Source organism: Haliotis rufescens, unplaced genomic scaffold (genome assembly GCF_023055435.1).
Source record: "Haliotis rufescens isolate VD_foot unplaced genomic scaffold, xgHalRufe1.0.p SCAF_28, whole genome shotgun sequence".
Lineage (NCBI taxonomy): Eukaryota > Metazoa > Mollusca > Gastropoda > Lepetellida > Haliotidae > Haliotis > Haliotis rufescens.
In genome coordinates, this window is record NW_025963979.1 from 2,058,341 (window position 1) to 2,080,887 (window position 22,547).

The 22,547-nt window shown below is 41.0% G+C and overlaps 1 protein-coding gene across 2 annotated transcripts in view; it reads right to left on the reverse strand.

The window, feature by feature from the left end:
• LOC124117939 (2-oxoglutarate dehydrogenase, mitochondrial-like) overlaps nucleotides 1-22,547 on the reverse strand; it is a 110,555-nt gene that overhangs the window by 52,030 nt on the left and 35,978 nt on the right. For both annotated transcript variants that reach the window (XM_046479954.2, XM_046479953.2), the window contains exons 6-11: nucleotides 20,754-20,908; nucleotides 20,288-20,434; nucleotides 15,092-15,362; nucleotides 7,708-7,836; nucleotides 3,656-3,835; nucleotides 3,376-3,528 (exon numbers count right to left, since the gene is read on the reverse strand). In XM_046479954.2, the coding sequence (XP_046335910.2) occupies nucleotides 3,376-3,528; nucleotides 3,656-3,835; nucleotides 7,708-7,836; nucleotides 15,092-15,362; nucleotides 20,288-20,434; nucleotides 20,754-20,908 (1,035 nt within the window). The remainder of the gene's footprint in view (nucleotides 1-3,375; nucleotides 3,529-3,655; nucleotides 3,836-7,707; nucleotides 7,837-15,091; nucleotides 15,363-20,287; nucleotides 20,435-20,753; nucleotides 20,909-22,547) is intronic.

Below are 22,547 nucleotides of genomic sequence, written 5' to 3' on the forward strand. Positions count from 1 at the left end.
TTTTGATGTTCAATTTCACGGCTGATTGAGTCTGCTCAGTCAAAAAAATGAGAAACCTCATTCAGTAAACTCTTTGATTTCTCCCCTCTTTGCCTCTGGATGTATGCTACCACAGAGGTAATGTGTGTGGCCACTTGTACTTAGGACTTAAATAGCCGTGGACTCCATGCCTTGAGGGCAAATTAAATAGCCTTCATTTCCTAAATTTATATGAAGGGCGAGATCCTCCTGGGACTTCTCCATGGATAGTTTGATCTTCCATATGAGCTCTCCAGCCTATGTTTGAGGCATCTGTGTACAGGTGATGAACTTGAAGGGGAAACATGAGCAGAATTTGGAGCACCACCAATTCAGGTTTCAGAGAATGGAGGCTTGTGGTTGAATGATCTCATCTAGATCGTGAATATGTGGGGTATTCATCCACTTCTGGAGGAGACACAATTGTAGCCTTTCTCGGTAGGGAAATGAGGATTCTTAAACAGGACATGCACCAATAACAGGTTCTGCTGGGCAGATCTAATGCATGTGTAAGCATGCTTATCGCTTTGATGAACCTGTCTTGTGGGAGACTCCTATCAATACAATATTTGGAGTGGTTTAAGTTCCGACTTAGGAGGTTTAACTAGAAATCCTAGGTACAAGAGTAACTATCTATGTAAGATGTGCTCTTCTTTAGTACCAGGAAAACTGGGGAGTACTATCATAAGATTGGGTCTGATTCTTCCAATGCGCATATAGCTCCTGTCTCCAGTAATGGCCAAGTTTGTGCTCGACAATTTGGGGCCTCTTAGATGGAAATGATAGCTAAGAGGCTGGGATACAAGAGCTGGACATAGATGGAAATGGATCTTGTATCCGTATTTCACAACCTCGAGTAAGAAGCAGTCTGATGTCACCTGCTTCCAATCTCCCACTGGTCCCGGACTTGGGTGTTTGTTGAAAATCAATCATCAGTAATCAAGGTCCGTAAGTAAAGCGAGGTCGATAGTGTTCATAGTAGGTTGGCATATGTATGCATAGTCAGTTCTTGCAACAGCCCCTGCCACTGGGGTTGAGTCCACCTCTGCCCTCATGGCACTGTTGGAACCTGCTGTTGCCATCTTAGGGAAGCTGACATGAGACTGTATCTTTCCAAATCAAAGGCACGAAAGAAATCCAGTCCAGCCAGACTATGTCTCCTCTATGGAAGAGCCCCTTTTGTACTCCCTGTGGGCTGTGTTTGTGCTCTAGCCATCAAACTAAGGATAGATGCCTGAAATATATCATGTTTGTCCCACAAAACCTCATCAATCACAGACTGTTACTGAATAATGTTCTCTCATACATCCTCATTAATGTCATCAAAATCCATTGGAGAGATGATAGCATGGGTATCTTGATCATCAGGTGATTTGTTTCTGACAGTAATAGACGCTTTGGGTGGTGAACCACATAAGCCACGTGAATAGCGGTAGACAAATCTCATCAAGAGACATATCTGCACGTGAGACAGTAGCAGAAGGCTTCCTACTACTGTCAGGTAGAGGAGCAAGAGGTCTAATAGTATCAGCAACATAATCCTTTAGAAAAGCCTGCAGAAGGTATGACTCCACAGATCTGTTCTGTGAGCTAACTTGATTAAATCGTGCTCTCTCAAAAGGTGCACATGCATCAGGAGGGATAACCTGTAAATATGGAGCCAATGAGCCAGCTTGATTCTCAACACAATCCTGAAAACTCTCAACACGGTAATGTCTTGTTTAATAGATTTGACGTAATAGCTGACTGCATCTGCTGAGTGGCAGGGTCAGGGGCATCCCAAGTTCGCTGATGCCAGTGGCTTGACCATGGCAAACCCAGTGTCCATTCCCCCGGCCTGACTGTCCAGGTAATCACTAATCAAGACAGTCTCTCAATGTATTGTCTCCTTTCACATGGAGCAGGACAGCAGAGGTAGATATGGAAGCCCTCCCAACATCCACATGCTTTCTGTGCCTCTTGTAGCCCCGGATGGCTCAAAGATGCTATAGATTTCTCCTGACTTTCCTTTACTCTATCCTTCTTAGAACTACAAGGTTTCTTGGATCTTGTCTTCCTCTGACTTATGGAATGAAATGACCCCAGAGGAGTAGAATAACAAGCTTCCAATGGCATACATAAGGAGTACAGCAAAGTCCTCAAAGAGACAAATAATTGCATCCAGAGCTAAGAGCAATACTCTCAAAAATTCTGTTTTCGGCCAGCCAATCTGCTTAACCAACGCGTGGACGAAGGTAGTAATAAGTGACAATGGTAGAAGTGACAGGCGAATGTCAAAATCAATGAGCATAATGGATCTATCATCTATCTTGTGGCACTAGTACGTGGAACACAAAGGTTTAGCATTGTCTGCATCAAGGGGATGCGCCGCAGTTAGAAATGAAATCCCATGCAATTTAAAGCAGGACGACGTGATGGCGGGTTTGGGAAGTGAACCCTTAAGGGCTACCTCATCTAAAGCCTTCTGCAACAGTACAGGAAAACCAAATGATGAACAGGGATGGCGTAGTACCCTTGGGATCAAAAGAGCATTTCACAGAAGGCAGTGGGACAGACTCCTCGATGGCTCCTCCGTGATCCACAGGATCTGACCCTTTGAGGCATAGAGTGGCTGCTCCTCAGTCTTAGAAGTAGCAACACTAGGTGAAGAAAAACAAGAGGAGGCCTTCAGTGAAGAACGCTCACACTTGGAAGCCCTGTCTGGAGCCCTGTACACTACGGGCGATGAAGGAAAAAGTGAGATGAGTGGTACAGGAGCATGATGGGAGCAAGGTGGTTGGAGGGTTTGTTCCGGTGATGATTGTTTTCACAATGATCTACAATGTTATATAATCTAAGCAAGAAGGAATATTGCATACTGTTGTAGAGGTAAAACATAAAAAATATGCAAATTTCAGTAACAAGAATGAGGTCAGAGTTTATAACTTACAGAACATGAAGTAAACTAAAGATGTCAAGGTGAATCAATGATACTTTGGCCACAACAAAATTCATAAAGTTCACCAACTGTTTTGAACAGCCCGACACAATTGTTCGGAATAGCCTGGAAAAATATAGGAAAAGTTGACAACGTTAAACATCTATCAACAACAGATTGGCTGAACGACATATACTCGTCTTTGCATGTGAACATGATTCACATTGAATTATCGTTTCATGTAATGGAACACAGAACAAATAAGGCGGGATATAGTATTAGCTGTTCGGTAATACCCATCACCGCTCTAATAGAGCTAAGGTATTCGAAGGAATTATCAATCTTCTAACAACCCTTTCACTCAAGTTGTTATTGTGTTTATTTGTGAAGGGTCATGGTTCACCTACGTAAGAATAAGTTTGAGAAGGAATGCTACACACCTCATATTCCTGTTGTGTAACAATGCCATCCTTGATGAGAGTCTGTGCATACTGGGCCAATACTGTTGGCTGCTTGGCCACCTTCTTGTACATCAATGGTTGTGTGAACATCGGTTCATCTATTTCATTGTGTCCGAAACGTCTATAGCCAACCTGTAATGATGTACAGCTATATCATAACTATAATACAATAAAGTCAACATTCATTATACAAGTTGCAGCATTAAATAACTAAATGAAACTTCAAAATCTTATTAATGTGTAGATGGCAAGTACTCACTAAGTCAATGACGCAGTCTTTCCCAAATGTCTGCCTCCATTCAGCAGCTACCTTGCACACATACACCACAGCCTCTGGATCATCAGCATTGACGTGGAAGATAGGAGCATTCACCACACGAGCTACATCTGTACAGTAGGGAGATGACCGGGCTACTCTTGGATCAGTCGTAAAACCAATCTGTAGCATCAAAAAAGTCTTACCAGGTGCATAAAAGACAATTCTTTGCTTTATATTTTTGTCTTTAATGCTTTCAGTGCTACTGTTGAACATATTCGGCACAATGTGTCGCTAACCATACATTTGCAAGCGAACTCAATCAAACTGCATAAGAACACACCCCAATAAAACTTGTAATAACTGTTTTCCAAGTAGGCTTTATCATTTAAATTATGTTTGATATGCACAAATGCTCAGCTCTCTAAATATAACAAAATTAAGGAGTTTATGTACCTCAAAAAGCGGTAAGTTAAAAAAGTATATGTCAAATTTCTCCTCACACGACCACCCGTAACAGCCAATGTTGACTTGTGGCACTTCACGTTTAGCAGCATGCAATCAATATTTTCTTTACAATGTTATCTTTCTTTTCATTTGATCATAATTTTTTGTCAGTTGATGGAAAGAAAACATTTGAGTTCCTTATTTATAAACATTATATTCGAAACTATTATTTTATCAGTAATAAGAGAGTCCAGTATTGTATTATTATAGTTCTTTTCAAGGTTTCAATAGCGGTAATCTGACTGTGGTTGCTGTAAATAACAATGAGTTGGCGTGATCTTCCGATACCTTCAACCACAATTTTGATGAAATAAATGTAAACAATAGTAAAACTGAAAAATAGATTACAACCAGAAGTCCAGATATACAATGAACACATTTTATAACTAGAAAGGGTAATTACATGATTAAATTTCGTACTTCAGGATGGATGTGTTGTCATGGTATTTCCAGTGTTACGAGCTCACGGTGATGTCCTTTCACTGTGAAAAAGCGGTCGGGTAGCCTAGTGGTTAAAGCGTTCTCACGTCATTCCAAAGACCCGGGTTCCATTCTCGACATGGGTACAATGTGTGAAGCCCATTTCTGGTGTCCCCCGCCGTGATATTGCTGGAATATTGCTAAAAGCGGCGTAAAATCAAAATCACTCACTCACTGTGAAAAAACCTCATTTTGCCGTGTATAATGCACAGCCTCTACACAGCTGTGTTTTTTGTTGTCGTTTTTAAAAAAATTGTGCTCACAATACTCAAGAAAATACAGTAACTACAAAAAAAATACACATCAATGAGTGGATGAATCAGACCTGATAATGGTAGCGGCAGTAAACAAGCAATTTCACATGCATTGTTATACTATTGAAATTCTTGTTATATCTCAGGCTAAAAAATAAAAGTGTCTTGGTTCTCAGGCACCGCCGCATCATCACAAAGTCCGCTGCACCTTTCATTTTTATCTCCATTCCCCCACCCCATCCCTAAAAAATCATTAAATATTCCACGTCTCGAAGACATGATCACAGCAGTGAAATGCTGCAATACTTAAAAACAATGCTATCCAATATAGCATGCAGTTACTTCCCTTTACATTGCTTTACGGCACATCTCTTTTTATGGTGACGGCGGCAATAGGAGTTTGTGTGCTTGTCTTGTCGTTTGCAAATTTGGTCAATGAAAACATGACTTTTACGATAAAGCATCACAAGACATGATGATTTACAAATTCGGTTGTATTTGGGTACTGTATGCTGGACAATGTTTTATACGCAAAGATTTAGATCACATGTGTATTTGTCACGTAAAATAAGCTGGAAATAGCTATCAGCTGTTCACACATTTTCTCCCCAATATATGGGTGATTTAGTTTTAAAAATACTTAATGTCAAGGACAAAAGAAAAGAAATTTCAATACAGTGTTAGGCAGACCGAAGACATTGTATCTTTAACAACTAATGTTCGTTTCAAGTTGAGTTCATCGTGAGTTGATGTGCCGAACAGTTAATACATGTATATTATTTTGCCGAAATTAACTAACTTGTGTACTTCAGTACAGATTTGTTGACATGATACTTCCTGTGTTGTGTGCTCATGATAATGTCTTTGCGTTCAGAAATAAAATCAAGATCATTGTATGTGTGTATTATGCACACACTGGTCGTCAAATACTGTATTCCTGTATTTGACTTAACAAGGAATACATTTACATTGGGAGGCTCTTTGGTTGTACACATGAAAAATACATAAATGAAAAAATGACACAGTGCTATTTTTCAAACAATTATTTTTATAAATTTGAACATTATTGAGGGATTGAGAAACAAATTGGGGATGTGGCAAAATATGGTACAGTCCTAAGGACCTACTAACTGGATATTCTAAAGCCCTTCATCTGATCAAAGTTGGGAGATCAAAGGCTGGTGATGATCTTTATTTCTTTTCAACACATTGATGGATTATCTGATAAATGTAACACTTTGACCATTGCTCACAATGGTTCATGTTCCCCAAGGGATATGAGCGTCACTGTCAGACACCCAAGAGTACACCTGGTAAGTCCTGCCATATTAATTACATAATACTTCCGACATTGTTGGTTGCATATGATTATGTCGGATTAACGAGTATGTCGGATAAACGAAATTAGGTGGTATCAACGTTTGTGATCGAAAATTGGACAACTACACGATAGATAATGATACAAACACGTAATAAAAAAAGGAAAAAGGAAATATTCATATTGTAGTGTTTACATTGTTAGCGGAATATGTTTTCTAATCATGCAACCTCTAAAGTTAAACACAAAACTACTGTTACGGATTGTATGACTGATTCAAAATACTTTTTAAAGCATAGTTTGGAATGGAAGTCGCTAATTTGAAACTAGTGCCGCAATGCTTAAGAAAGCTGCTTTTTTAGTGGCTAATGTCGACTTCCTGTTAGTAATGTCATTGGTCGGTCAAAGTTCATGAAAGGTTGTCCTCAGCGGTAGCGAGAACTTGTATCCGATTTTAATGAGATTGAGGCAATCTAGGCATGTGATTAATCCTGTTTTGTTTATTTAAAGCAGTAATTATTTATTGTTAAGCAAGTTTATCTCTGCAGCCGTTGAAATATGCAGCTACTCGCCAACTTGTCTTGCATCAAAACACAGGACTGTGTACTCGCGGGCAGATGACCACAGAGTACGGTGATCACTGTGTCGGATTAACGAGACTGATTAATGAGTGATTTCAGCAATTCGTTGCAAATTAGGTATGTCGGAGTCGGAGTGCGAGACTGTCGGATTAACGGGTCTAAATAGCACTGATTAAATCGGTTCCCATCATTTGTGTCGGATAAAGCCGATTGTCGGATAAACGAGTGTCGGATTAATGAGACTTGACTGTATACTGGTAGCTACCTCACAAACTTAAGTGCCTCCCAGGTTTTGGTGATTAAATAAAACAAATCTCATGTACTGTTACAAACAAATGCACCATATTCGATTTACAGATATATTTTAGCTTTGTTATGTTCCAAAACAAAACACTCAATAAACGAGAACAATATCAATATGATTTGTGTCTGTATATGTTATTGATCTTATCTTTTTATTATTTATGGATATACTTCCATCAAATAATGATATCTAATACTGTCATGGAGGGTGGTCAATGGCAACCAACTATATCTGTAGACGTATTGCGGCAGACACAGTTATCATAGTGAAAAACATATCGTGAGTATATCACACAGTTACAAACAGGTCAAACGGGTTTAATAATATTATTAATATGCTACATGTATCGTCAAAGTCACATTATTATTTGATATGAGTGGTGATTACTGATGCTATGTGAGTGATTCATTCTGGGTGTGATGAAATATTTCCAAATTTCCAGTTATCTTTTGATAATGCAAGATCATTAGTCCCTGTCTGTAACATCACATCCGGTGACCTTTACACTTACTGAAACATGGCTGTCATATTTCGTTTCTCTCTCGTCATACTAACAGGGAAGTATGTAAACAATTCAGCAGGCTAAAGGTTAAACATGATGGTTTCTTTACCTGGTTGTTGGCAACAATGTGAATGGTTCCATGTGTTGTGTAGGCAGGCAGGTCACTTAAATGCATGGTCTCATAAACAACACCTTGTCCTGCATAGGCTGCATCTCCGTGTAGCAGGATACTCATCACCTGTAGAATATATCACATACTCCTCACCTGTAGAATATATCACACTCCTCACCTGAAGAATATATCACACACTCCTCACCTGTAGAATATATCACACTCATCACCTGTAGAACATATCACACATTAATCACCTGTAGAATATACCACACACTCATCACCTGTAGAATATATCACATACTCATAACCTGTAGAATATATCACACACTCCTCACCTGTAGAATATATCACACACTCCTCACCTGTAGAATATATCACACTCCTCACCTGTAGAACATATCACACATTCATCACCTGTAGAATATATCACACACTCATCACCTGTAGAATATATCACACACTCCTCACCTGTAGAATATATCACATACTCTTCACCTGTAGAATATATCACACACTCCTGACCTGTAGAATATATCACACACTCATCACCTGTAGAATATATCACACTCCTCACCTGTAGAATATATCACACTCCTCACCTGTAGAACATATCACACATTCATCACCTGTAGAATATATCACACACTCATTACCTGTAGAATATATCACACACTCCTCACCTGTAGAATATATCACATACTCTTCAACTGTAGAATATATCACACACTCCTGACCTGTAGAATATATCACACACTCATCACCTGTAGAATATATCACACTCCTCACCTGTAGAATATATCACACTCCTCACCTGTAGAACATATCACACACTCATCACCTGTAGAATATATCACACTCCTCACCTGTAGAATATATCACACTCCTCACCTGTAGAACATATCACACATTCACCACCTGTAGAATATATCACACACTCCTCACCTGTAGAATATATCACATACTCTTCACCTGTAGAATATATCACACACTCCTGACCTGTAGAATATATCACACACACCTCACCTGTAGAATATATCACACACTCCTCACCTGTAGAATATATCACACACTCCTCACCTGTAGAATATATCACACACTCCTGACCTGTAGAACATATCACATACTCTTCACCTGTAGAATATATCACATACTCTTCACCTGTAGAATATATCACACACTCCTCACCTGTAGAATATATCACATACTCCTCACCTGTAGAATATATCACACATTCATCACCTGTAGAATATATCACACTCATCACCTGTAGAACATATCACACATTCATCACCTGTAGAATATACCACACACTCATCACCTGTAGAATATATCACATACTCATAACCTGTAGAATATATCACATACTCCTCACCTGTAGAATATATCACACACTCCTCACCTGTAGAATATATCACACTCCTCACCTGTAGAACATATCACACATTCATCACCTGTAGAATATATCACACACTCATTACCTGTAGAATATATCACACACTCCTCACCTGTAGAATATATCACATACTCTTCACCTGTAGAATATATCACACACTCCTGACCTGTAGAATATATCACACACTCATCACCTGTAGAATATATCACACTCCTCACCTGTAGAATATATCACACACTCCTCACCTGTAGAACATATCACACATTCATCACCTGTAGAATATATCACACACTCATTACCTGTAGAATATATCACACACTCCTCACCTGTAGAATATATCACATACTCTTCACCTGTAGAATATATCACACACTCCTGACCTGTAGAATATATCACACACTCATCACCTGTAGAATATATCACACTCCTCACCTGTAGAATATATCACACTCCTCACCTGTAGAACATATCACACACTCATCACCTGTAGAATATATCACACTCCTCACCTGTAGAATATATCACACTCCTCACCTGTAGAACATATCACACATTCACCACCTGTAGAATATATCACACACTCCTCACCTGTAGAATATATCACATACTCTTCACCTGTAGAATATATCACACACTCCTGACCTGTAGAATATATCACACACACCTCACCTGTAGAATATATCACACACTCCTCACCTGTAGAATATATCACATACTCCTCACCTGTAGAATATATCACACACTCATCACCTGTAGAATATATCACATAATCATCACATACCCATAATCTGAAGAATATATCACATACTCATCACCTCAGGGGTTGAAAAATACCATTGACCGATACCCGTGCAAAGTAAGGTTTAGATGTCAGACAAGTTATATACGTTTTCTAGCATGCCCATGGACAAGTAAAGCATACAAAATTAACTGGGTCAAGTTCCACAAGAATGTAATCATGTGATTATGTTATGATATTTCATTGGCTAATATCTTGCTATTGTCACAGAATGGCAATCTAATGGGATTAATACACTTTGATGTCAGGCAGGTCAACAATAATGAGAATCAGGCTTGTTTCATTGATAAATCGTAGTAGCACTTCCATATATGGCACATGCTTCTTGGAAATTGAATGATGGACAGTTGACGACATTTCTTGGAATTTGTAATGAAAGGTAGGTCTAGTGCCAACACAGTTAGTCTTTCTGTCAGAGAAAAGCAGTAAATGCATTAAGGAGTAATGCAGGATAAGTTAAAAAAGTATGGTCTATGTGGCTCGGGTTAACCTCCAATAAATCCTGCTCCATCTCACGGGTTGTGGACCTTAGTGCGAATAAGTTTTGAACAGTTTTGATGAAAGCGAATCTGGCCTCTGGGACTTTGAGTGTGGTTGGTCCCGAAAAGCCAGTCATGCTCTGCAAGTCCTCATCCAAAGCGTGAGCCTGATCTGCAACATCGAAGATATGGATAGGAAAAATCATTCTTCCTAAATTTTGGAACTTTAAATGACGGTAGCGCCCTAACCATATCCTTGAGCATAGGATCCGCTGTTATAGATGTAGGCTGTGACCATGGTATGGTTCTCATCGAACCCGGCTCCGGGGGAAGGCGCTGCTGACATGTGGTGGTTCGCGCACTCAGTCATCTGCGTAAGGCAAAGGTGAGTATTCCATTCTGTAGAGGAATCTCCTCATAGGTGAGTGACTTCTGCTGTGGTGCGTAGCTCTTACTCTAGCAAACCAGTTGTAGCAGAGCGTGTATCTGGCATCTGATAAATGTTAGACGCAGGTGTAGGAGCTAGCGCTTTAGTTGTCAGATGCGTAAGCATTGTAGCTGATGTTGGTGGTTGGTATGTTGGCCCCGGCGCCTGGTACACTTGTGCCATGAACTGCCACATGGATTGCATAAGTTCTGCATCCAGTTGTTGTCCATGTACGGCGCCAAAGGCTGAACGTACATATGTTGCGCTACCGGGGAGGTAGAAGGTGCAGCTGACCTGACGTTGATGACATCGCAGTATATGCTGGAAGCCCTGAGGCTGTAGTCAGCGTTGTAGTGCCCAGGAGGGAGTAGGCAGACGCTGTGCTCAACACAAGCCTTTGTGAGGAGACGCCCGTAGGTGTCGACTGGATTGTGGCTTGCGCCAACGCCTTCCAGGTAGAAGTGCCGTAAGGCCCATGCACTGGCGTCGCTGGGACTGTCACTGTGGAGGCCATGGAGGCCAAATTTGAAAGAGGTGCAATACTCACGATTGAGTCCGATGTCGTAGTGTATGGACATGATTGAATGTCGGCAGTCACTATAACCGTGGGAAAAACTTCACCAGACGGCATGGGTTTGGTTGTAATAACAAGGGACTGGAGGCCGGTAGCGTCCTGCAACTGAGACATCTTCCTCGCAACTGTAAAATATGTTTGTGAGTGACCTGTCTATAAATGGAGAGAAAAGGTGAACAAAAATTATATTTGAAATTTGGAGTGTATACTTGATTGCAGTCCAAGCAACGTGGATGAGGATCTTAAGCAGATTATATACCATGACAATTTATACACTGCGCAAGTATGTATTACACAAAATTAAAGGTTGTTGTTGAAGTAGACTTGAGCATGCCGATGAAAAACACACGGTTCCAATTGCCAAAGATTTTAAAGTGTATCAAATACAAAACACGAAAAAATCAAACAATAGCTATCATTGTTAATAATTCTAAGAATACTACCTCTATTACATCATAGCCATAAATCCTGTATTTTGGCTTCAGACACAATATAACTAAATCTTCAGATTTTCAACAGAGGTCATCTTCACTGTCAACTACACACAACTAGTTGTTCCCCTAATAGCACATGTAGCTCTTCAGCTCTTCTGTGCAAAAAGGCGGGAAAAACGTCACTACTTTCCAAAACATCTCACCACTGGAGGCAGATGAATTGGGGAGGTGTGTGGGAGTACTTCCTGATGTAATAGAGGTAGTATTCTCAGAATTATTAACAATGATAACTATTGTTTCATAATTCCTGCGAATCCTCTACCTCTATTACATCATAGCCAGAATATACCAGAGGGTTAAGGCGGGATCTGCCTCCAGTAACTCCCTGTGTAGTTGACAGCAATCCAATACTGTGGTATGAGTTCTTGTATATTACTGGATTCAAACCCTTTCAAGAGGTAATTACTCTAGAATCTCTCTTAGAGGACTTGAAATTGGGTATTATGATTATATCAGTCAATATGCGATACCTTCACCTGAAGTACCTTATTATTTGCTGATAATCATAAAATGATGTCTTCAGTTCTATTTTGACTCATTATTTGTCTCAGATTATGAGACTGAAGTCACTTACAGTTTATCAACTTCCGGTTCTAAATGACACCAGCTCCTCTTTTTGACTGGTTTGATGTCATTTCTAGAACCTTTGACGTTACTTCAGTTATGACTTCACTCCCAGTCTATATTCCTTCCGATTGTGACGTCACTTCCGGTAGATCTGTTTATCAGCTGTTCTAATACAGGTAGCCCTTGAATTCCTTACATACCATACAAGTTAATCAAGGTAGAAGGTGTACTCACCTTCTGTAGCTGCTGATGTCAGATCTTCGCTCCCATCCCCTTTTTTCTCAATAGAAAGGAGGAAAAACTAGGGACATATAATCGTTTGGGCCGCAACAATAGGTCCCAACGAATGAATCCCTGTCAAGTCTGGCTGGATGTCTCGTAAGTAAAAACTAGTGACAGTATTGTGTGACACCCATTGGCATCCTGCTATGACTTGTTCAATTGACACGGATGACCGTGACGCCAGACTTGTTGCCATAGTAGGATGGGTATCTTTGTGCTTGCCGATAACTTGTTGCTTTAGTGATATCTTTATCCGAGTGGGTCTTGCACGAGATGAATAGACGTCTTTGACGTTGGTGATGTGGATCAGTGGCAGTCAGATAGAACTTGAGAGCTCGTATCAGACAAAGGAGGAGATCGGGATGATCCACTGTAGGTGCAAAGGCGGGAATAGTATAATGTCTGTGACCCAAAGGACCAGTAGCCGTGGACTGATTCTTGGCTATAAAGTCCAGTAGGGACCGAAAAGTGAGACTGGAGTAGTCAAGGGTGAGGAGTTCAGAAACTCTAGCTGCGGTAGCCATGGCTAGTGAAAATGCTTCTTTTCGAGATTTAGGGAGAAGAGTAGCGTTTTCAAGAGGTTCGTATGGAGTGGTTAGTAGAGCAGGCAGGACAAATGATAAATTCCATTTTGGGAAGATCCGGGGAATGCGAATATCCTCTAGGCTGAATGCTCGCATGAGTCTGTTAAGCACCAGATGTGTTCCAATCATTAATCCATCGAGCTGGAGAACAGAATGGAGGGCGGATCTGTATCCTTCAATAGTTCCATGTCGAAAGTTATTGTCCTGTCGTAGGTGCAAAAGGAAGTTGGCAACCATGGGAATGTCCACTGTGACATTCGTTAGACCAATCTGTGTCTCCACTGGACGAATTTGTCCCATCTGTTGTCATAAAGTTGGGTGGACGACGATCTCCATGATCTTGCGACAGCAGTAGAGGCAGCTTGAGAGAATCTGGAGGCTTGCATTCTCTGCGAGATACTTTCCAGGCGGTGAGATGGACGATGGGAAGATTGGAGTAAAATAGGCTCAAGGTGAAACCATGAAGGGAACGCGTGGGCAAATAGTCCTGTCCAATCCATGGATAGTTCATCTATCTGAAGAGCTCTTGGATATTGGTTACCGGAAGATAGGTCACGAGGATGTCCAGATGCGGGGTGTCCCAAACGGAGGTTATCAAGGTAAAAACGTCTGTGTGAAGAGTCCACTCTGTCGGTACGATTCTCCCTCTCCAGGATAAGCTGTCCGGGAGTATGTTAAGTTTGCCTGGAATATGTCTCGCTTCCATCTGGCAGCTGAATGAGTCGGCCAAGGCAAATAGCTGAGTAGTTTCCACCATCAGCAAACTGGACTTGGTTCCGCCTTGCTTCTGAATGTAGGCCACCACTGCTGGCAACAGGCCGGTAATATCTGACAACGGTCGGGTGACAACTGGTGAGGGATGTCATCAGTAGTATGAGAACGGCAACGGGAGCCAGGAGAACGCCAGGATGAAGTCTCCGATAAGGAGCGGGAATGATTGTCAAATGAACACGCAGGCTTGCAGTAGGGGCAAAGGTGATGGGGGGTCTTTCACCGACATGGGCCTTTATCAGCACAACATATAGAATACATTCTGCAAAAAAAATGTAAATTGCTCATAAGTGTAATGAACAGAATTACATATGAAGCAAAACACATTTACCTGCAACCTCGTAAATATGAGATGCGTGATGCTCTTTGAACAAAAATGACTTATCAAGGTATAAACCGAAAACAAGCGGTTATATCAAGCAGGGCAATGATATATGGAGGTTACACTACCTGAAGACAAAACTTGATGACGATACAAGGTAAGTAGAACTCAGTCCAATACACATCTGTCCACAGGGCAGACAGAGAAGAATATGAGGGAGTATGGGCCAAAGGGGATAACTGGTGGATGCAGAGGCACGGGCTGTAGTCCTGGCACTGTTTAGTGTCAGGTGAGGTAAAACTATTAAGTTTAGTAATATTTCATGAATGATTGTTGAAGCTGTCATCTGGAAACAAATACCTCACCAATTTTATACAGGTCATGTGCTCTTTGACTTACTTAATTTTGACCAATTTAGAAGTTTATTGAACCTGACCTGTCTTTCAAACAAGAGACGTAAAACTTGAATTTGCTTGAAGTCCATTAATATTTTATGGCATGTTAATGTTTAAGCCAAACTTGTCTTTGATGGGTTCAGTAAATTACAGTATCATATTAATTGTACAATATAATTGTACAATGGACAAAAATAAGAAACAAAGCTCAGAACCTGCTTATGACAAAATGACAACAGTTATTTGGAAACTGTTGTTCCATAGCAAGCCCATGTTGGAAGATTCAGATACCTTTTTGCCATCTGTGTCCCCTCTGTAGAACTGCTCAGCTCGAGTTTTGCCCTGCACTACAGGATCTACAGCTTCCAGATGAGAAGGATTGGCTACCACTGCTATCTTGATGTTTTTATTTGTCACACGGTTTAAACGTTCATGTGACATTCCCAGGTGGTACTTGACATCCCCAGAGCCTTCATCTGATGCTTCCAACTTCGAGTCAAACTGACAAATGATCTTCTCCAATGGTTTGCGACACACATTGGCCAGTACATTCAGGCGACCTCTACAAGGAAAAGCTACATGTGTCAGGAAATATCAGTGATCAACATGCCTAGTGATAGATGCTCACCTTAATAGAATGACAATACTTCAGTGACCCTGTGTAGATTTTCAGAAACCAATAGAACAATATTTGTTTTTATCATATAATGGGTAGGTTTCTCGGCAGGATAAAGCCAACGGATAAAAACGATATCCGTTGGGGTCATATGTGGATAGAGATGCAAATATCAAAGGTCAAGTAGGGACTACTTTCAGTGTTTATAAACAAACATGGCGTCGCCCTCGTCATTCGGCGATCGAGACAGAATTAACCATCTGGAATCTGGATAAACTACAGGGATAATTGCTATCATTATCAAAAGAACAGTCTAATATACTGAATATCAGTGTCTAACTGTGACGTAGCTAAGGCATTTTTTATAAGTTTTGGCAACTTTGGAGATATAAATTTCGAAACAATTTTGCGAGGGCACGCGGCCAAGCCAAGCGGGATCAGTAGCCATATCTGTGCTTGTACATCTCCGCGGTTCCAAACCTTCTCCACAAATTAAAATAGTTGGATTTGGCCGAAATATGTTTGAATTGTTACCTTGTTTCGTTTTGTCGCTGTGTGTACATCTGACTACACTTCTTAACGTAATGACAGGACAGGCCAACTGTCAACAACGTCTGACCGTGGCCGTGACGTCTCATAGACTAGGGTAAGAGTAGCTTCCCTTTGACAAAGGGCAGTTACTCTAGCGGACAGACCGATGGATTGCCGCGAAAGGCAATTAAAAACAATTGTTGTTTTGCATATATGGTGCTTCGCCACTGTATAAGAAACTGATTAAATTGGAACTATATTGGCTACTGTCACTGTCTGACTGACACATCACTTACCCTGTGACGTAATAAATATTAATGCGCGCATTCCAGGAAAAGTTGCAATTTTTCGGTAATGTTTGTGAGAGAGGGAAAGCGATTTTGAAGCACAGAATTAAAGAATGACATTATATGATAAAGAGGTTTATCATGCTTGTGTGTTTGGTGATGGTAAATATCCTGTATTAGGAACAAACACTATGTATTTAGCTCGCCAAGGCTCGCTAAATACAATGTTTATTCCTAATGCAGGATATTTACCATCCCAAAACAAACTCGCGTGATAACCTCTATATATTCAACACTGATTCCGTTATGTGATCCAGCATGTATGTACTGATGAAATTTGCTGGTGCTGAAGCATATATGTTTTGGCAAGTTAGTCATTGCAGTGCTCTTGACCCTTAGTACTATATTCTAGACTAAATGATGGTCAAAGGTGATGCAAGAGCAACATTTCAACATCCACAAACACGACAATGATAAAAAAAATATCAATCAAGACATTCTCACTAATGCCCACATGACATTTCAATACCTCCTCTAAAGAATCAGTGTTGTAAGGTTTTGTACATTAATCAAATCCAATTTTAGACATTATTATCATGATAATGTACCATTGATTGACTGATCACTGAATTTGACAAATGCATAGTCCACAAACGACAAAGGTGACATCCCCCACTGAACAATTAGTTTGCAGTGCCATGGTATTCGTTGTAACCTCAGCTCTTTTTAGCCGACAAACGAAGAAAGAAGCTTTTCATCCGCTTCCTGAAAGCCTTTTCACTTTCGAATAGCGTCATAGAGCACGCAGAGGATATAATGACAACACATCAGCAACAACCTCATTCCCCAGGATGGAAGACAATGTTGATATGTTGATGGTTTTTAGTAGCAACGTTTGTGATGCCTGGGGTGTCATGAGCCCAGACTTTATGCAGCATCAGGCAACAAACACTTACTTTTTTGTGCAAATTGTGACAGTGGCGTGTGCTACAGGAAGGGCAGGATATGCTTACCCTTTTCCCTAACATCCGGTGTCATCACTGATTTTCAGTGATCTATTCATATTATCTCCACCACTATTTTGGCTCTTTAATTCGCCCAATGGAATCTGTTTCAAAGGATAATAGAGACATTGACGTTTAAAATTTCCAGATACACAATGTCTATAAGCTTGCAGAGCTGAAAGGTTCAGTCCAATAAGTGGCTGGAATACATCATCTTTTTTAAATAAAGAGCTACCATGGAATAGTCCTTGGAGATCAAGACCCTTGACACTTTTCAGGTGTTGTTTCCACTGCTTTATTGCCAAAATCACGGCTAAGAACTTGGGTCTGTTGATGCGCAGTTGTGCCTGATCACCTGCCCACAGAACTGCTAGGTGGTCCATGTTTGCACCCCAACCTCTGAGGGATGAGTGCACAAAGAGGTGCTGTGTTGGTACAAAATCTCACATGGTGACTTCATCACAAATGTTCAACAGATTACCCACCACTGTTAGCAGTTGAAACTAGAAAGTGTTTTTACTCGTAAAAACATATGTCTTCCCCCACTCTCCTAACCCCAATTCATTCGTTTACTTCACGTTAAACCCCATCTCTTCATTCCCACCCTCCATTACTAAATAACAGAGACAAAAATAGAACTCCTAGAAATTTCAAACAACTAATGGGCACCACTTCAGCATCTAATCAACACCACTAATCCCTCAATCATTTACCCACCTGACAGTGTAGTTATCTAAGTAGCACAGTTTTCTTGTTACTGAAGTATTTGTAGAAAATCCACTTAAAGTACTAATAGAGTTTGGACACAAATATATTAATATCCCCAACATATCAGAAATGATGTAGCAATGTTATATGGCACAAAGGAAAGTCTCTGTGATGTAATTGCCCGTGTATCTGACTCTGCAGGTCTTCTACACAATGACATATGTGATGTCATGGAAACTGTAATAGCAAAAGGCACCACTTCAGTGCTGGGTTAATGTGTATACAAAGTTTCGCGAAAACATATTAAACGGTTTCTGAGTTATGGTCAGGAAACAAAGCTTACCCCCATTCAGAGTCTATGTTCAAGTTATCTCCATGGAAAGGAGAAAAAATAAAAATGTCAAAAATCTCTATATAGCAAAAGGCACCACTTCAGTGTTGGGTTAATGTGTATACAAAGTTTCGCGAAAAAATATTAAACAGTTTCTGAGTTATGGTCAGGAAACAAAGCTTACCCCCATTCAGAGCCTATGTTCAACTTATCTCCATGGAAACGAGAAAAAATAAAAATGTCAAAATCTCTAAATAGCAAAAGGCACCACTTCAGTGCTGGGTTAATGTGTATACAAAGTTTCGCGAAAAAATATTAAATGGTTTCTGAGTTATGGTCCGGAAACCAAGTTTACCCCCATTCAGAGCCTATGTTCAACTTATCTCCATGGAAACGAGAAAAAATAAAAATGTCAAACATCTCTAAATAGCAAAAGGCACCACTTCAGTGCTAGGTTAATGTGTATACAAAGTTTCGCGAAAAAATATTAAACGGTTTCCGAGTTATGGTCCGGAAACCAAGCTTACCCCCATTCAGAGTCTATGTTCAACTTATCTCCATGGAAACGAGAAAAAATAAAAATGTCAAAAATCTCTAAATAGCAAAAGGCACCACTTCAGTGCTGGGTTAACGTGTATACAAAGTTTCGCAAAAAAATATTAAACGGTTTCTGAGTTATGGTCCGGAAACGGTGGGAACGCCAACGCCGACGCCGACGGGAACCGTGCCAAAAACAATATGTCTCCCTCCATTCTGGGGGAGACATAAATAGCGAAAGTTGAAGATGACTCTACATTTTGCATCTAGGGCTGATGTCAACAGCCAGTTAAAGACTGTCTTCCAATGACAGCCTGCAGAGCTGACGGTTGTATCCTCAACCACCAGTCCATCAGAACCATTAGCAGAATTCTACTGGTATCGAACAGACCTCCTATGAGTTGGAGTGATTGAGACGGAACAAAGTCTGATTTTTCTAGGGTGACTAACTATCCCACCTGGAACAGGCACCTGGAAAGGGTGATGTGTGGAACTAGAACCTGAGGATCTTGATCGTTTACGAAGGTTAACATCCCTGTCATGTATTAAGTCTACTACTGGTTTGATTATTTACCTGAACAACCACAGGGCCCAAGAAATTACAAATGGAAGGACTCACCATGCCTCCCCTTGAAAGAAATCTGAGGAATGGCAGGTGTTTCGGATGAACAGGGACGTGCAGGTATGCATCCTGCAGGTTCTGGTGTTGAACACCCTCCTATGAACGTAAGTGATTGGGAGTGAGTGAGTATGGTTTTACGCCACTTTTAGCAATATTCCAGCAATATCACGGCGGGGGACACCAGAAATGGGCTTCACACATTGTACAGATTCTTCACACATTGTACCCGGAATCGAACGTGGGTCTTCGGCGTGACGAGCGAACACTTTAACGACTAGTGTCATCTAACAAGTGTCATCAGGAGATGACATTCCCCCTTCCCCCCCGCACTTGACAAATTCAGAAATGGATTTTGGTTACTTATACCCCACTTTTGGTTCATGGCCATTGGATACCTTCAGTTCAGTGAAGAAAAACATCACGCTGTTCAATATTTTTCAATCACCCAAATTATCAAAAGGCACCACTTCACCGCCTGTAAAGCAAGTTTCAACAAGAAATATTCAACGGTTCAGGACTTTGCTCCAAAATGGAAAACGGATGGAGGACAGACAGACGGACAGACGTTTTTTAAAATGGGGGGACAGAAATGTAAGTGTATCAAAATAAGTTATTTTTTCTGGATTAATGTTGCTGTATATTCAGTTAATCTTACAGAGTTCACATCAATTGTTCCAACTTCTAATTCAATGGTAATTGACATGCCCCTAACGAATCTGGGTATGCACTATTTCTGGTTGTAACACACAGTCTAAGGATTAATGTACCGTCTCATTTTCAGATATTACTCCACTCCTGTTGACCAAACAGCATTACTTATAATTACAGATCTATCTGAAGGTGAGACTGACCTGTGAGGCATGCCAATGATAAAACTGTCCACACCCAGGGCACTGCTTGAGTCTATCAGTGTCTTCATAGAAGATATAAGCACCTCACATCCCTCGAGTCCAAAACGCTTCTCTGATGACCATTTACGAGCAAGAAATTCCTCAAATCTACAAATAAACACCACATACATACACCAGAAAGACACATACAACATAAGTAACCTGCAAGTGCTAAAAGAAGTCCCTGGCCAAAAAATAACAATTTGCAAATTGATGAAAATCATCTCGTGTAACCTTTCAATCAATCAATAGATTCATACATCTAAATAATGACAGGGGCTACGATCTGGTAGTGCATCTTGTGTCTATCCTGTGGCAGATGTATGCATGCTGATGATACAAAAGTGTAAATTGGTAAGACAGAAATGCATCTGTGTCTATTTTGAGACTATGTAAGTGAAGTGTTGAGTTGTGTTAGAGTTAATACCGTATAGATCTGATGAGTCTGGCCAGGACAAGCCTCTTCTCTTCATTGCTGAACTGCATTATACGAGGAGTTTCAAACTTCTTGCGAATCCAGTCTGTCTGTTCCAGGTTGTTAATGAACATAAATTCCACACCGATGTGTCGACAATAGACTTCCTGAAGGAAACATTCTTATCATAAGTCAGGGATACAATGACACTGGGTAAAACAACATGAAAACATGAATTTCCACAATGATTTCCTTTCCATCAGAGTAACACACGCCTACTTGTCCATGTACTTAGGTCAGCCTTATGAAAATTCTAAATACATTTCAGGTCTAATAACTTTACTGGTTGAAAACACATGACCTCAACCCAAAAGTCAACATATGTTGCTACTTAATAAAAAACATTTACACATCGGTCCAACAACATAGCTCCTGGATTGGGATAACAAAAGTCATGGACATCCTTCATAAATCACAACAAAAGTATAATACCTTATTAGTAAAATCTGTATAAATTTGTATACATATCCTGCATTACTCCTCAATGCATTATCTGCTGAGTTTTAACAGAAAGATGAACTGTGTGAGATCCACCTGGTAAAGAAAAGTTGTTCCAACCTGTTGGTGGCAGCACCTTCGCACAGTCGGCATTTAACCTGGAAGCAATGACGTCACATAAGAGCACATTACTGACCTGTGCAGTAGTAGCCAAAGCCAGTAGAAACACTGTCTTCTTCGTATGATCATAGAAGCAAGGTGAGTGGAGTGGTTCAAAGGGAGCCGTCCGAAGAGCCTACAAGACCACATTAAGATCCCACATAGTTCGGGAATTTTTGTCATTCTCCGATCATCCAGGATGGCAAGCACAGAGTAAATGGAGACCAGGTACGTAGAGATGGTAGAGCCTTTCAACCCACAGGAGCTGCGCAAGTAGAGGAAAAACTCAGCCAGGAATTGCAGCGACACAGTAATCGGATCCATGTCTGAGCAGAAGGCCTGGAAGGAGCACCACTTGTCATCATACAGTCCCTGTGTAGACGGATGGTGGGCTAAAGCAATAGCCATGGCTGCTCTACCCGAATAGCCCATGGCTTCTAGGGCTTGTGCAAATGTGCCAGGCGTGCCAGGCGTGCGGACGAAACCATGCGGGGTTCAGGTGTGGCAACCGGTTGTGTGGGCATAACAGGAGGTTGGGCCACACCAGAAGTTGTAAGGGGTTGTCTCTGGCGAGGTCTCTGATGTCAATAAACCAACTTCTCCTCGGCCACCAGGGCCTGACCAAAATCAGTGTCAGGTTCCAAGTGGCCGATCAGGGAATCGCCTGCATTGATTCTTGTCCTGAGCAGCCTCAACGTCGTCATCCGGAAGTAGGGAGCGCATTCCAGGTAGCGCCGATGGAGATGGAGAGGTTGTGGCTCATGCGCAGTTTGTTGGAGCCCTTCTTGGGGACAAGAAACACGGGGGAGTAGAATCCCGGAGACTGGTCCGGGTTGTGATCAACCTCTATGGCCTCCTTGCGAAGCAGGGTGTTGAAACTGTTGCACAGGAGCTGATATTGATGTGGGGAATATGCATCTGTCGTCAGGGTAGATGTCATAAGTGAATGTAGTGCCAACGGGAGACAGTAGTAACAAACAAAATCGGCTCAGTCTCCCTCTTATGGGTGTGTCGGTGAATGGAACAACTGAGTGGTAGAAGGTCTTGGGGGTGTCCTTCAGTGAGGAATGGCGAGGTTTATAGTTTCCCTTGGACGACTTGGCAGCTGAGTGCTGCGTGACGTGCTCCAGGGCCTTGAGCACAGTCTCG